Genomic DNA, 17814 nt, shown 5'->3' with positions numbered 1-17814 from the left:
ATGGATTCTGTGCGTGTGTATGTGTCTACCATCCGCCCATGCTTCTGTGTGTGTGCCCATCCCTCCACTTCCACTTCTTCCTACAAAACCCATCTCAGATTCATTCTTCCCTCGCTCCCTCCGCTGCGCTCTCTACATCACCGGTTGCCTCCGCCCCTCTCCGCTCTCTCCTCCCCTCAAACTCAAACCAGGTCATTCTCTCTCTCTCTCTCTCTAATGCTTCATTTTTATTGCTTACTCCTTCCGACTGACTACTTCCATCAATGCCAGGGACCAAGAACAAGAAGAAGGAAACGACAATCCTTCTTCCGTCTCCATGGACTGCAAAGTTCGTCTGCAAGTTCGATTAGATCACCAGGCAGCAGCAAGCAAACAGCACCAGGGAAGCTCTGTAATCGGTTACAACTTCATGTAACCGATTACAGGAAACCATGCATTTCTTCAGTTTTCTGTAACCGCAACACCCAGCCTTGTAACCGGTTACGCACTGTTCACCATCTTCTCCAACACGCACTTGGACTTTGTTCACCATGTAATCGGTTACCCTTAACCAAAATCGATTATGTGCTGCACCCCTTTTCATTTCCATAGGATTCAGATTGACATTTAATTTAAAGTTAAGGGCACACTGGACATTTCAGTTAAAATCATCGCAAATCTCCTCACTTTTGCGAGTGATGAAAAAACGAGGTATCCTGCAAATCCGTCCGCGCAAATCGTCGCTGATCATCTCAAACGAACATCACCATTTGCTTAAATCATCGCTCTGTAATTCGCATGAACAGTAAATTCCGTTCATGCGAACACAGCCTTACTCTTATACTTAAAAATATTTTTTATTAATTTAAGCGTTTGAGACAAAATTCTGAAAACGAATTAATGATTCTCTTAAACTTTTCATTGGAGATAAATCTTTATTCTTCATATATTCGATTTTTAGAATTTATGTTAATAGTTTCATACAGCTTATAAATAATAACGTGTTTACTTCAAAAATATAACTAAAATAAAAAATTATATTAAATTTTACCTTGCTAAATAAGTATTTTTGAAGTGTGGTTAATTTGGATACCCCTATATCAGTTACAAATCATTGATGACTAATTATGATTATTTTAATTAATAATAATAATAATAAATAAAGAGGAAAATGAGGAAATTATGGCAGTGTAAGTAGGTGTGGAGTAATTACACAGTGAGTGGAGGAAGTACGTACGCAGTTGATGTGAAGTGATGAGCAGCCAACCCATTCCCATTAATGGCTACCAACATTCACGCATGCATCTTAACATGGTCAAGCTAGCAACTGGTCCACACCATCGACCATCTTACGAACCAAAACAATTAATATACACCCTCTCATCTTTTCAGATGTAACATTTCAAACACAGACACCACAAATTCATAATCACATTATATTACCAGAGCATTTATTAATATTTAATTTCATATATATATAAATTTCATTCAGTAAATCAATTTTATAAAATTTAGTTATATTTAAAATCTATTTAAAAAAACACAATTAAATAAATATAATGCAGTATCAATTTTCACAGTTGCTAATATTTTAGCAATTCTCATCCTAAAAACTAAGTTCGTGTTCGCTTAAAAAAATTTATTGTTCAAAGAGATTAAAAAAACTGATTTACGAAAAAAAGGTGTGCTCATTTCTATATATTTGAGTTGACTGTGAATCAAGGATTTGCATAATCCCCTCTGTCGTAGAATAGAAGAGATTTGTGGTATAAAAAAACATTTTACAATATTAACCCTATTTAATGATAATAAAACTGATAATAATAATAATAATGGAATTTTGAAAATAACTTTTATTTTATTCTCTTTTTATAATAATTTTTACGAATCATATATAATATTAATAATTATCATTTTACATTACTTTTACTACTATGGATATTTTGATAATCTTTTATTTCTATCAATTAAATCATTAAATTCTACACTAATTTTTATAAACTTTTCTTTCAAATTCATTTTCACGCATCTTCAAATTCAGTCAAATAAACAACAAAAAATTTAGTCTGAAATCTCCTCAGATACATCTACTCACTCTTCTCCAAATCATCTATTAAAGTAAACCTACCCTAAACTGTTGAAAACTTGCTTTGTTGGTGTAAGGTAAATTCATAAAATTGAATTAAATTTAAAATATATTCCTTAAATATAATCTTTTCTTTTAAATGTGTTTGAGTTTGACCACCATTTTCACGGTGAACTAGTTTTAACTACCCTGATATTATTTTCTTTGTTATAAAAATAAAACTCGGAATGTGTGAAAATTGGGGTTACAGAGTGGGTCAATATGGTCAAAAATCTTGACCATTGAATGTTATGTCTGTCTTTGCACTTTGGTTGTACCCTTTTTTTCAAGCCACGTTTTGAATGGTTTGCTATTTTCTTAGGTCATTCTATACGTTTACAATTACACTTTATTTTCCTAATTTCTTTCATTCAGATATTTTTAATTTGAGGTCAATGTATAAAGTTGCCTTCAAAACTGGTAATGTATTTGGCTAAGATGTACATGTACACCTCCAAGTGGACATTACATTCTACATATAAACTACACAACATCGACAAATCTTTTTGACTGTTCTGTTTCATAATTGTTCCCGAACATCACACATGTTCTTCTTTTTTATTTCAACGTAATTCGCCACTTGCATTATAAAACCCTTTTAATTTAATCTCGTTTTCTTTCAAAAGCAGCCATGTTTAATCATCTTATCTCTCTCTATTAATTAAACCTGTTTGTTTGAAAATAAACAATTAATAAAGTCCAAACAAATATGTCCTAATCATACAAATTGTACAATAATTCACTTCTTTATAACACCAGCTTATTATTATATCCACATCCCCAACCATTTGATACTCAACACTGTTACGTGTGTTAGTAAAAGGTAACTAATATTTTTTTTATATAAGATATCTTATAAATTATAAGATTCTTTCGTAATTATTGAGAGGGAGAAGGAAGTGAAGGTAATAATTTTAACATTAGCCAAATTTTATCAATATCATTAGCCAAATTTATCTTTACATATTAGATCGAAGCAAGTAATAACTCATAAACATAGTATTTAGTACAAATAACATTATTATCAAAGTAATTAATAGATTAACCCATTATTATTGCATATATTATATTTAATGTGTTGTTTGATTTAAGCATCAACATGTCCTTCTAAACACAATTCATATTTTTCTCGCGAATGGCATATAATATATCATAATTAAATACAAGAGAAAAAGAGTTACGCAGAAAGACAAAGAAAGAAGGTCACAACAACAATATTTCTATAATTAATTCGGTAATATAAAAAACACAAACTAAATTATTAATTAATTCTTTAAATAAATAAAACGTTTAATCACATACAATTTTAAAAAACAAAATAAATTGAAGCATTAAAGGTTTAATAAAAGTTTAATTATTTTAAAAGATTTAAATTAATAATCACATAACAACATTATTTCGTTAGAAAAAAATTTATAATAAATTTTATACGTATTAACTAGTTTATGAATTATTTCTACCAAATACTGTAAAGTAATAAACAAACTTGTAATTAAAATTTATAAACTAAAAATTTAAGCTTGTATATTAGTGTTGACTAATTACCAACTTCTGATTAACTCATAAACTAGCCTGTGTAAAACACATCCTTAGTGAAAATAAGAATAAATTTTAAATGTTACAACTAATAAAAAACATACATACGACCGAGGTAGAAGGAAGATTATGTAGATATATTGGTCAATAATTTAAGCATGTGTGATAACGTGACAGAATTACATCAAATTTAGGGTTCTTGGAAACTTCAAATCGATTAAAATATTATAGATGAATTGAATTAAGAAAGACGCATCTCAAATTAATTTATTAAATCAGGAAGAGTCACGTCCACGTCAATTTTTGACAAGTCCTCCTTGTAATGGAACTCTTTTTTGTTCCTTCTGCAAATCAACCATACAATACAAGAAAAACTCCATTGACGAGACTTTGTTTAGATGATAAAAAATAAATAGATAAATTAAAATATAATAAGAATAGAAATGTTAGTATGGGAAAAATAAATAAAAATATAGAAATAAAATAAACTGTAGTTTACTTTACTGACTTATTTATTTCATTTTTATGATTTTTCAAGTATGACAAATTAGGTTTGGTTTGGTTTGACAGGTTGTCAACCTATCACAAAGATTGGACGAAACATGGAATCAGTTAGGTTTCAAAATTGTTTTAAAAGACTTCAAGAGTAAAATAAATAATTATAACTTAATGTAATCAACTATTATAAATTACCATAAATATATAATTTATGGTCGTTAATATTTAGTTTGGTTAAATATGTCACTCACCCTAATTTCAGTGTTGAAATTGGAATTCCAAAATGTTTTGAACATTTTAATTTTCAAATTTAAAAAATAAATAAATATAACTATTTTAATTCAATGTCATTATTTTTTTAATGGCAAACATATTCTAAACTAATATTTGAGTTAAAATATATCTAAGAATATAAACATCTCAAATTTCAGTTTGAAATCTCACTTAACACATCAAATTTTTTTTAATGTAATTAGACTAAAAAAATTATATGTATTTTTTAAAAATTTGAATAGCAAATTATACCAAACTTTAAGAAAATGACTACTTTTAGTTTTACATCCAATTTTAAAGACTAAAAATATATTTAATATATTTATTTATTAAAATTTTAATTTTATTCAATTAGAACGCATAATAGAATTTGAATATTGGGTTAGTTAGATGGATTAGTGAAGGTATCACCCATCATGGATAGTGAGTGAAATAGGTTGGGCCATTGGCCCACTATAACAAATAGTTAAAAGTACAACAACAAAAAATTGGAAATTAGGGGGCCTTGATAGCAATGGGTTACCATATTTATCTATTTATTGCTTATAAAAAAAGAGTTAAGAGGTTGATGCAATTTTTGTGTGTGTGGATGAAAGGTTTGCATCTCAATCCAACAAATCGTTTGAGTAAATGAATTTTCTCTGGATTTTGATGCTTTTGGTCGTTTCCGCTTTCCCAACAACCAATGTTATTCATTTTTTTCTATTCGGACAATAACATGTGAATACAGAATTTTCACAACATTTTAATATAATACTTTTAATTTTTTATTAAATTTAAAATAATACATATAATTTTTTTTATTAAGGATTAACAATTTTTTTACAACTTTTTTACAACAACATATGTAATAGTTTGTGATTGGTTCCTTTCAAATATACAGACCAATAAAATAGTGACACATAGTCTATTATAAAAAAGTTGTTAAAAAAAGTTGTTAAAATATCCTAGTCCTTTTATTAAATTAAAATAGGTTAACGCACGTTATATGCTGTGTCAAAATATTATGTTAACATATATTTTTTCTATTCGATAAAACCAACTCAACACTTTCTCAATAAACCCAAGTAGATTTCTCTCAATAAACCCAGGTAGATTTCTTGTTAACCTTAAATCCATCATCACATAGATTAAGTCTACCCACAAATTTTGTGAGAAATAATAATATAATAAAAGAAATTGTTAATATATAAGAGATTATAAATCATTAATATTAAGACATATATAACATTATTTTTAGAGATAAAACATCTAGTGTCCAAACAAGACAAAATAATAAATATTTTCTTTCAAGATAATAACTTATCAGATTGATTGTATATAAGGAATGATCTTTTCATTTTATAAATCCTAATATTTTTAAAAGATAATTTAGAACAAAAAATAAAAAAATTAAAGAAAATTATTGTGTTTTGTTGTAGTTTTTGCTTGGATACATTGTATTTATATTTATAGGTAAAATAATATACATAAAAATAAATATAATGAAAAGAGAATAAGTACAATAACCTTCACTTATTCCCTCGTGAAAGTAACATTCAAAACACATATTTAAGAATAGTTATAGTATAAAACAAAGTTTTTTTTTTAACGAAACCATTTAGAACTTTTATAAGTTTTATTTAATTGTCATTTCTAACTAAAAACAAAAGAGTTATTATAAGATTACAAAGATAACACTCTAAAGAAAACATATGTAAACAATAATTCTCCAAAAAAAAAAAATACTTCGTAAAGTAAATATTTACAAACATAAAACATTTTCTTTATTGTTTAGTAAGATATTTCTATAATCTATCACTTATAAGAATTTTGGCAAAGACTTCGCGTATGAATTGGGTTGACATGATCACAAGTCTTCTATACATAGATGTTTTGAATAAAATAATTATAAATAGTGTCTCAATCTTTTATTTTGTATTAGAGTTCTAACTATAATTGATATTTTTCTAGTTGATAGAATTTGCTACACTAACTTGTGTTTTATAATACATTTAGTTTTAAATATATTTTCCTTGAACTGAAAACAGTATTTCACTAATACAATGTGTTTCATCAAAATATTTATCAAAATGCATGAATTAATGATTTTCGAAGATGATTTGGATATTTAAATGTTGTCTTCATTTATTATTATAAAGTTTTTTTTTCTTTTATGTAATATTCAAGATAATGTCATTTAAAACTCGTGAAAATAATATAGAATAATAATATAATATAATATAAAAAATATAATATAATATAAATAAAAATGTTAATAGTCAATCTGGTTTATACGAGTTGACTTGTTATAAATTTAGTCAAAAAAGGGATAATTCAATTTGATTTATTTTTTTTTATAAATTATAAATTTTACAATATAGTTTAACTCACCAAAAATTGATTGGTTAACACGTTAGCTCATAACTTTTATTAAAATTGTTTAAATATATTTTTACTTAAACCTAAATAAACTTTTTTTATCTTTAACTAGTTTCTTCTATTTTGATTATTTTTTAATTTATCAGATGGATTATTAAATAGAAAATAAACGAGTTGACTGGTGAGTTAAAAGAAATTTAAAATAAGTTGTAAGCTAATTAATAAATTAGAAATGAAACGATAAAATTTAAATAATAAGATATTTTGAAAATTATATAAATTATTTTGAGCACTAGATAATTGTTTTTATGTGAATGCAGCTGAAAACATTCAAATTTATGTCTTATTTAAATTTTGATTAAATAAAAAATAATATTTTTAATATATATAACAATTTTTAACATGTATAATTTTATTTTAAGTCACCAAGGCTTATACTTATTTCACTTAGACTAGTACATACAAGAAAAATAATTTTTTGTTTTACTAAGAAAAATAAGAAAAAAAAAATTGTATACTCACTAAAGAGAAAATTCTGAAATTCGCACAAATAATTTCTTTAATTTTCTGCATAAGGGAGAACGGGCTTATTCAATATATTTAAGTCAAGGTGAACTTTCGATGGGGTATTTTTTTAATTAACTAGCATAATATATTTAAATTTGAATACTAGATTACTAGTTGAATTGTAATAATAAATAATTAACATTTAGATGAGGATGTAATACAATTATTTGATTCATATTAATGTTAATTAGTATACTACTAAATGCAAGTTTAATTAAATTTAGTTTACTCATTGGATTAAACGATTCAAACTGGATTAAAATTAATTGGTCCATAATTCATTAAAAAAATTTATATTACTTCTATATTTTTATACAGTTTTTATTATAATTATTTATTAAATTAATAAATATATTAAATATATTGAAATTAACAAAATACTTTTAAGTAAACCGGATTGAATCAATTTCAGGTCTCTATCTGATATTGAAAATTTGACTCTTAAAAAATCGATTTTTCAAAAATATAAATGTAATCAATGAGTAAATCGTTTGACTTTATTTGAGTAAATTGTATTTAAATTGAGTTTATTTTGAGAAAAATCTTCTCAATTTACGTAAGCAAATGAACAACCTCTGCAGTAGATTATCTCTCTTCTGACCTTGTATACCAACTTCATGCTCCTGGTAAGATATTATGCATAGCTCTTCCTTCTTCCTTAACCTCTCTCTCTCTCTCTCTAGGGTGGGATTGACTTTTTTCTCCATCATTTGTCTTTCTGAGAATGATAGATACGTGTGGAGTTTAATTTTGATTCAATTATTAACAGTGTGAAGCAGCTATGAGAATTCTAATTGAATTTATATATCATTGTTATGATGAACTTTCTCTTTCATCTCGTCTGAGTTTCTTCTTGGCCATTCCTTTTTAATGAATTTTCACAATGGCTTTATCTCAATCAGTCTTTACACGAAAAGTTTTAGAAAAGTTAACAAAATCACGAACAAAATTTCTCAGATTACTGTGTTCTTGAGGACTTATTCTATTCGCGGTATATTTTGAATGTTATTATAATATTAATATATAGCAGTGGTTAATAACCATCATAAAAGATGAAAAGGAATATATAATTTGCAAGGAAATTTGATGCTGAAATCTATATATAATTCATTTTGTACACGCTTCAAGAACAGTTTTGTTTTCTTACAGGACAATCTATTATTACGCATTCTTAATAAGGTGTTGGTAGATGAGATTTTGATGATTCTGTTGGTCGCAAACTTATGTGGCAAAATGTGTGATAGACTGCTAGCAAGGTGCACTGAGACGATGGTTAAATCTGATGCTGATATCACCACTCTTGAAAAGGAGCTGCCTCAATCTTTGGTGAAACAAACATGGATTAACAAATAGAACATGGCATGTACATGCCCAGAAACTTCAATTTTCCTGACAAACTTGTCAACAGAATACACAGGGCTCTGGATTCAGACGATGTGGAATTGGTAAGATGGCTTTTGAAAGAGGGGCACACCACTCTTGATGATGCATATGCACTTCATTATGCTGTTGCATACTGTGATGTGAAGACCACTTCCGAGCTTCTTGACCTTGGACTTGCTGATGTCAACCACAAAAACCATAGGGGCTATAGTGTTTTTCATGTTGCTGCAATGAGAAAAGAGCCTAATATTATAGTTTCTCTCTTCTTTTCTCACTTTGGATGGTAGAAATGCCCTTCAGATTTCAAAGCGTCTCACCAAGGCTTTGGATTATTACAATGCCACTGAAGAAGGAAAGGTGTCATGCAATGACCGATTGTGCATAGAGATATTGGAGCAAGCTCAGAGGCATCACTTTCTCTTGCTTTGGCAGGGGATGATTTGCGCATGAAATTGTTGTACCTTGAAAATAGAGGTAGCTATTTTCTCACATTACAAATTCTTCAATGAGTTTAATTTCTAAGTTGCAAAAACGTATTTTATCAACCAATAAAAAATTATCATTAATATAGTACAGTTTCTGATTGAACAACAGTGTACCACCATGTCAGTGTGTGACAATGTAAAACAATTGAGCTTGTGAATTTTCGCCAACCCAATTGAATCAACATCTGGGTGGGTCTTAAAATTGAAGACTGAATGCCCTTTTCGTCACTCTTATCTACTACTTTGTAAATGAATATTTCAGAGTATGAACATTGCTGCATGATCTTAACACAGTGCATGTGATAGGACTTCACCAAACTCTTCAAAGTCCAATGAAGCATTGCTTTTACATAATATGAAGCATTGCCTTTTATGTTTTGTATTTCTTATTTATGCATACAATATCACTCTGTAAACACTCAAGAGATGTTCAGTAAACTAATTCACCCCATCAATCCACTTGTGGATCCAATCAAACTCTCCAACTCAAGATATATATTTGACTCATTCACACTTACATTTACATCCTCACCAAAATTCTCACTTAGTAATTCTTCTAACACACCATCATAAGCATGTGACACATCATAACCATCAGTCCTCGGCCCTTGTGTAGATATGTATGAATCATCTTTCACAGGACAGAAGCTGGTGATACCATTTTGTTCACAACCTTGCTGTCTATAATAACCAAAGTTTGAGCTAGTGTTCGTGCCCTTATTAGAGAAGCTCAAATAGTACTGAGGTCCCAACAATTTGCATCTCCTAACCATGTCTGCCCCATCAACCCCATCTTTCTGCTGAATCTTGTGAACCAATTGCTCAACAAAACCAGGCACTTGGACCATTCTGCTGAAGAAATCCAACATCTGATATTGCTTCAACTCAACATACCGAAGCCGTTCTTCAAAATTGTTAAGTTGAACCTGTGAATCCCTAAGCCGTTGTGTGAGCTTTAGAATTTCCAGTGCTAACACGTTCTTCTCCTTCTTCAGCTCCTCAACTTCACCTCGAAGTTGTTCATTACACAACTTATTCTTTCTTCCTCTTCTCACGATATGCTTCAGTAAATGCCTTTTTCCTGGTTGAAAACCTTCACATGCAAACTCCCAACGCTTTGGATTAACCTTCTTAAACCCCTGCGTGAAGAAATTAAGAAATACACAGTGAATTCAACATGGCATGCAAAAATGCAATAAGAGATCAGAGAACACTGACATAGTTGTTAAGTTGGCGAAGGAAGCTAGAGAAGTTACTGTGCTTGAAGTAGTTTGGAAGAATGGTTTTACTGAACTTAGCAGAATCCCAAATCACGAAACTACAACGCCCTTCACCCCACGATACAATTGGGTTCGAGCTCTCATCTTCCACCATTTTCAATATCTTCTTCATGAACGGTTGTGGACCCCACTCAACATCTTCTTCCTTCATCAAAACGATGCCGTTTTCAGAACCAACCTTGTTTGGTTCCTTTGCTTTCACTTTCTGAAGGGACTCGCACTCGGAAACATCCATTTTCGTTTCTTTTCTTCCAAACAACACTTTATTTTTGGTAACCAATGCCAACATTCATGTTCATTTAATATGAAACTGTGTCGGTCAAAAAGAATGTAGTCATGTCTTTGTTTATATTTATGAGGGTTCTAAAAGAATTAGCTTATATGATACAATAAAAAGTACTCATTCAACATTGTTATATAGAAAAATATTATTTTGAGATATTTAAATTTTTATATTTATTTGATACTATAATTATTATTTTTTACTATTTTCTTTTAATTACAAAAATTTATGCATTTATAACCATTTTATTCTTGTATCATGTGTCAAATGAAGAAAAAGGTGTGTCATGTACCATTACTATGTTAAATATGATATAATTAAATGAGTAATAATATTATGATACACTTTTACATAAAATAATTATTTGATACACCTAAATTTTTCATCATTTGACATTATCATTTTTTACATTTTTCTTTCTTCTTTTTTGAAAAAATGCAAAAGTTTACACTTTTATAACCATTTTATCCGAATATTTTGTTTCAAATAAATGTAAAAATGTAATATAATATTATTATAAATAATAACAATAATAATACAATTTGTAATTTTAAGTCATTGTATTTTTATTTTTCGAATTTTCACTAATTTAGATGTTAAAGATAAATTTATTTTTAAAATATTAAATTGAAGAATAAAAGCAGGATGAAGAGTAGTATTTTCAAGATCGTTATTTCAAAATAAAAAATATGTATTATCAATTGTTCAAAAAAGTAAGTACAACCTACATAAAAATTGATATCATTTTTTCTTTATTTTAAGTTTTAAGAAAATAAATTTATAATATTTTTATACCATATTTCTTTTTCAGTTGTAATTAATATGCTATTTATATTCACAAATGTAAAAATATAAAATTTATTATGCATGATTTTTTTTGTCATTTATTTATTAAGTCTTTGTAGACTTTCCAAAATAAAAAATTAATTATGAATACAGAGCTTATGAAAAAGTCACCATAAAGGTCCCACTTGACAGTTCATAGAAAATAAAATTAAGAAAAGTGTTATTCAAGTTATTATTATAAATATTTAAGAAAAAAAAACTAACAATCGGTAAAAAAAATAATAATAATAATAATAATATTGTTATAGTTATTGTAATTTATTTATAATTATTTTTAATAAAAACAAACATGTTACTCTATAAATGAATATAATTAAATTAAATAATGTCTCTCTCTCTCTATATATATATATATATGTATGTGTGTGTGTGTGATCTATTGTTTATTTAATACTTAGTTATTAATTTTAAAGTAAATTATATAGTAAAAAATAGTGCTACTCAATACTGTACTAAAATTATCGTAATTATTTAATCAGTAAATTTATATATAAATATAATTAATGCCAACTATTTAATTATTCATTAATTAAATTTAATCTAGCCTATTGTAAATTAAAAATTTTGTACAAAAAAATAAATAAAAGTCTGCGAGTGTGAAACATATCAAAATTTTAAACTCTATAATAAATAATACTAATACGAAAAATTTAATTATATATTAATATAATTATGTCTATTAAATTTGTGAGATTTAAACAACGGCTACTCTAAAGCTTCACTTTTATTAATGATAGTTAACAATTTAAGTCTATCTTTTATTATTATTATTATTATTATTATTATTATTATTATTAGTTGTAGTGGTGAAACTTATATATATTAATATTTTTTATGATAACAAAAATAATAAAATTTTAATTATAAAAATAAATAATTTTTACAAGTTTATATTAAATATTTTTTGTAACTAATATTTTTATATAAATAGTTATTTTAACTTAAAAGTTGTTAAGTTAAAAAAATATTAAATTAAAAAATGGGTAAATTAAAAAAACTACAATTTAAAGAGTATCATAATTATTTCAATATAAAAAATATATACTTATTACAAGATAAAATTGAAAAACAAAAATATATACTGATCACTTTTATATAATATATATATATATATATATATATATATATATATATATATATATATATATGGGTTTAGTAACGCGCGTAAGCCTCAGTTGGTACATTTTAGCAATGTGTACCGGATTTTAGTAGACAAAAATACCATTCATGCATTCTAAGTTTTAAGGTTAGGGGTATTTTAATAATTTTCATTCTCAAAACTAAAAAAAAAAAACCCCAACCCTTACTCACCTCTTTCATTCCTCTTAATCCTTTCTCTTTCATCTCTCTCACTCCAACCTTTTCTCTGTCATCTGTCATTTACATATTCACCTTTCAATTTCACCATATCTTCAGTAACCTCTCTAATTTCATCATCTCCATATGTTGAATCATCATCTCTATAAAAACCCTCTAGACCAATTACCAATTCATTCAGATGTCATTATGCTTGTGAAAATCAGATAATATTATATACGATAAAAATTATAAAATGAAAACTCATTATAAAATCACTTTTTGTAAGAAATTGTTTTACAACAAGTGTTTCTGATTTTTTCCAGGCCAATTACAAATTCCTTTGATGTCATTATGCTTGTGAAAATTAGATAAAATTAGATAAGACAAAAAATATAAAATGAAAACTCATTATAAAATCATTTTTTGTAAGAAATTGTTTAAGAGCGAGTATTTTTTATTTTTTCCAGATCAATGACCAATTCCTTTATGCTTGTGAAAATTAGATAAGACAAAAATTATAAAATGAAAACTTACTATAAAATCATTTTTTGTAAGATTATTTAACTGTCAGAGTTTCTGATTTTTTCCACTTGGGGCTACCATAGGATGCAAGAGAAAATGTTGGAGTGGGAGAGATGAAAGAGAGAGGGTTGAGAGGAATGAGGAAGGTGAACAAGGATTTGGGGTTTCTTTTTTTCTTTAGTTTTGAGAATGAAAATTATTAAAATACCTTTAACCTTAAAACTTAGAATTCATGATATATAAAGATATTTTTGTCTACTAAAACCTGGTACCCATTGCTATTTACAAACTGAAAAACAAGTGTATACGCGTTAGCAAACCCCGTATATATATATATATATATATATATATATATATATATATATATATATATATATATATATATATATATATATTATATTATTATCATCATCATAGTGGTGGTGTTATTTTTAGTAGATAATAAAGTAGGTTTAATTATCTCATTTTATCTCAAACGAAAATTAATTTTTATTTGTATTTTCATATGAGCATTATCTCCATTATCTTTCCATCGGAAAATGGTAATGTATTTGTCCTTGTACGGATACAAATATTAATTAAATATTTAAAAAATAAAAATTACAATAAAAAATAATATTATTATATATTAAATGTAAAAAAATTATATCAAAATAAAAAAAAATACCATTATATAAATAATCAAGTATAAATAATAATTTGATAAAGGTTAGGTAAAATATTTTAATATTTTTTTTACTGTAATAACCTTTTGATAAAATATTTGAATTTTTTATAATTAAATACTAATTTTATTATTATTTTGTTAAAATTGTTTAATGTGGTTTTATTTTATTTTTTTATTTAATAGATTCTAATTTTGGTTAATTTTGATCAATTTAGTACATTTTATTAATGGTATTTAAATAGTTAGTAGTATAGTGTATAATATGATTCATTATTATAACATTGACACTTCATTTATTTTTATTCAACTTTTTATACATTATCATCTTCCTCACTTATGTTATTACCTCTATCATTAAAACCTCATTTTCTCCATGAATTTCATTATCCATTCAACAACATCAATTTTAAATTAGTAATTAAATTATTTTAATTTTTGGTTTGTTCACTAGTTTTAGTAGTGTTGGGAAAGAAATTAGAAAAAAAAATAAAAATTCAAGAACACAAGAAATATGCATGTTAACAGAAAAAATGAGTTCATAGGTACTTGATGGAAAAATCAGCTTATAAGGAAGGAAGTAATATTAACACACTAAAATTCACTTCTCTAAATGACTCACAATTACGACATTCTATTCAATTACAATGATTGAAAGTAGAATGTGTGCATCCTATTGAAAATGATTGGAAGAGGAAGTGAAAAAAGTGAAAGGTGTTTTCCTCTCAGAAGTGTATCCTTGATTTAGGATTTTAGGTATGTTCATATTTTTATATTCAATCTCTAAATCAATCGCTTCCTCACTAGAATGTCTTCCTTATACTAATTAAAAGTAGAGAAAAAAAAAATGAAAGAAACAATAAATAAGTGATTTGGAAATAACTAAGAGAAAGATCTGAGTTATGAAAAATAAATTGTGTTTATATTGTATAGTTAAGTATTTAAACGACATTAACAAAAAAAAACTAACAAAAACAAAAATTAAATTAATATTTAAATCATTATTTTAATGATAAACAAAGAAAAATTTAAAATATCATATTGAAAACTTGAACTTCATAATGAGTTAGATTATATTCTATTATATAACAATTTTAATCAACAACTCTTAGATAATATATTATTAAAAGTAAATATATTATTAAAAATAAATAATCGGTTGAGCACAATAATTATTATATACTTAGTTTTCAGTACACTAAGAAAAATACAATCTCATTAAAGCAAGTTTAAGTAGAGGTGTCAATTTAACCCATGGCCCCAGGCAGCCCCAACCCATTATTGAAAAAGCCCTATTTTAAGAAGCCCCTCAAGTAGGGGTCAGAAAAAAGCCCCAACCCCCAAAACTCCCTCTCAAGTGGGTTAGGGTCAGGGTTAAAGTGAGTTTAGTCCCACAGCAAAACTTTAATTAAATTTGAGAAACAATATAATTTATATATACATAATTTATTTATTGTAATTTTATTTTCTCTTATATATATATATATATATATATATATATTATGTTATATTAAATATTTATGAACCAAATTGATCAAATAGAAAGATAAAAAATGAGGTTTTATGTAAATTAAACTTACTGATATAAAAAATGTAATATTGGAAATTTACATTTTAATCTTATAAACAGTCAGTCAAGTATAGAAATATATTAATTAATTATAAACAATTCATTTATTATCTATCAGTTTTTCATTAATGATTTTCAGTTTATTCTTACATTTTTACTTATTTCTAAACTACTCATACAACCTGTTATATTGGTGGTCTGTTCTTTGACTAATGTGAATAGAGAAGTAAAAAGACTTGTTTTCCATAAATTAAAATTAGCTTAAACGTTATTATCTTATTAAATATATATTTTAATTAAAATAATTATCTTATTAATTTCATTTTGTTGGTAATATTTTGTAAATTAAATGTTATTATTTATTTAATTATTTTTAAAACTTACTATTTTGATAAGCTAAAGTAATTATTTATAACAAAAAATTATTTATATTCATTTTTATAATTATGATAATAATGATCTTTTTAATTTTTTTTTCAAAAAAAAGAAAACTCAAACACATATATATTTTTGATTTTTGATTGAGATAGTGATAGATAGAGATATATATCCTTCAAGTCACAAGCTTTATTAAATGTTTGGTCTTATTTTTTTCGACAATTCATCCAATCAAACATTTATCTTCCTTTTCTTTTTCTTTACTCTCGTTCTTTTAAATCACAAAATTGATAAATGAGCAACATATGATTTTTTTATTAAATATTTAAAAGAAAGTGTTGTATATTATTTTAGTAATAAACTGTTAATTCAACAATCAATATCTATACATCACATTTAATGAGGCATAAAAAGTAAATGGAACAATGATTAAGGTGATGTGTTTCTTTTTAAAAATTTGATAAAAAGAAAGGCCCATGGGCTAGCCCTAACCCATAAGGCTTTGGGGATATTTAACTCTGTGGGCTTTTTTAGTAAAAGGTTTTTTTTGGCCCCAACCCATGCGGGCTAAGGCCAATCCTTATGATGGGGGCTTATTTGACTAGTCTAAGTTTAAGTATGTTAGTTTTGTTTGAACTCTCTTCAATATAATTAAGTATGGGATAGTGATACTTTGACAACATTTTTTTGATAACATTTTAACATCATCTAGGTATCATTATGTGATTGGTCCAAAATTATATAATGACACTTACATGGTGTTAAAATATTGTCAAAAAGTATCATTATCCTTAAGTATGTACTATTTAATTATCATTATTTTTTATACGTGTTATTTAAACAATTAATGTTAATATACAATTAATGTTAATATACAATTAATCTCGAAAGAATCATTAAAGGTTTTAAAGTTATAAAACAAAAACTAAAAGATGAAAGAATGTTTTCAAGGATAATTGAAATAACAAAGATAATTTTTCTTTGGCTTAAATGCTTACTTCGTCCTCATGTTAACAGATGAATTTCTATTTAGTACCCGGTTTTAAAAATACCCGGTTTTAAAAATGAAGACATTGGGTCCCTGTGTTATGAAAAGTGTATGAATAAGGTCTTGTCTATTAAGTTGACAGTAACGGTGTTAAGTTGACAGCAACGACCTTAAGTTCATGCTGATGTGGCTGTATTTTTTCTCTTCTCTCTTCTGTTGTCCAGCTTTTTCTATCTCTTGTTAAGCTTTTTCTTTGATGATTTGTTGAACTTGTTCTTTCTTTGTGAACCTTATTCATATATTTTTTGATAACATTGGAACCATGTCTTCATTTTTAAAACCGGGTATTAAACATAAATTCACCCCTTAACATGAATACGAAGTAAGCATTTAAGCCTTTTTCTTTTAATTAATACATGTCATCAAATATTTAATCATCAAGGAGTTTAAAAACAATTAATAAAATTAAATATTTGACCCAAAAGTGTATTGGATAAAAAATAAAATACGTGAGTACTTCAAAAATTCCTTTCAAATATTTTTCAACACCAAAAACGTTATTATCAATGATAATTGAAAAAATTGTTAAATTAATAACCATGAATATGTCACATTTATTTACATAACCCAACATAATATTTATTTTATTAAAAATACTAAATTTCATTTTTTATAAGCCTAAAATTATAATTATACTTTCTATTATAAAATAATAATTTTCTTTATTTTTAAAGTCCCCCTTTTTTTAAAAATTGCAAAAATAGGTCAAAATTTGAT

At 26.1% G+C, this 17814-nt stretch overlaps 1 protein-coding gene and 1 pseudogene across 1 annotated transcript; one reads left to right on the top strand and one right to left on the bottom strand.

The window, feature by feature from the left end:
* On the top strand, positions 1 to 9231 carry LOC124839288 (BTB/POZ domain and ankyrin repeat-containing protein NPR1-like; annotated as a pseudogene).
* Positions 9232 to 9650: 419 nt separating this feature from the next.
* Positions 9651 to 10722, bottom strand: LOC124839299 (heat stress transcription factor A-9-like). The gene is made up of 2 exons (XM_047315072.2): positions 10426 to 10722; positions 9651 to 10346 (listed from the first exon to the last, which is right to left on the bottom strand). Exons 1-2 carry the CDS (start codon positions 10720 to 10722, stop codon positions 9651 to 9653), a joined length of 993 nt encoding a protein of 330 aa, XP_047171028.2.
* Positions 10723 to 17814: the final 7092 nt, after the last annotated feature.

This window comes from Vigna umbellata, chromosome 2, assembly GCF_029865625.1.
Source record: "Vigna umbellata cultivar VRB3 chromosome 2, Vumbellata_1.0, whole genome shotgun sequence".
Lineage (NCBI taxonomy): Eukaryota > Viridiplantae > Streptophyta > Magnoliopsida > Fabales > Fabaceae > Vigna > Vigna umbellata.
This window is presented reverse-complemented; position numbering and strand designations above follow the sequence as displayed.

Excerpts from the sequence above, each read along its gene's own strand:
- LOC124839299 (XM_047315072.2), bottom strand. The coding sequence starts at position 10,722 with ATGGATGTTTCCGAGTGCGAGTCCCTTCAGAAAGTGAAAGCAAAGGAA. Across the intron at positions 10,347-10,425 it reads TTCGCCAACTTAACAACTAT|GGGTTTAAGAAGGTTAATCC; the intron begins GTCAGTGTTCTC and ends TTCTTCACGCAG.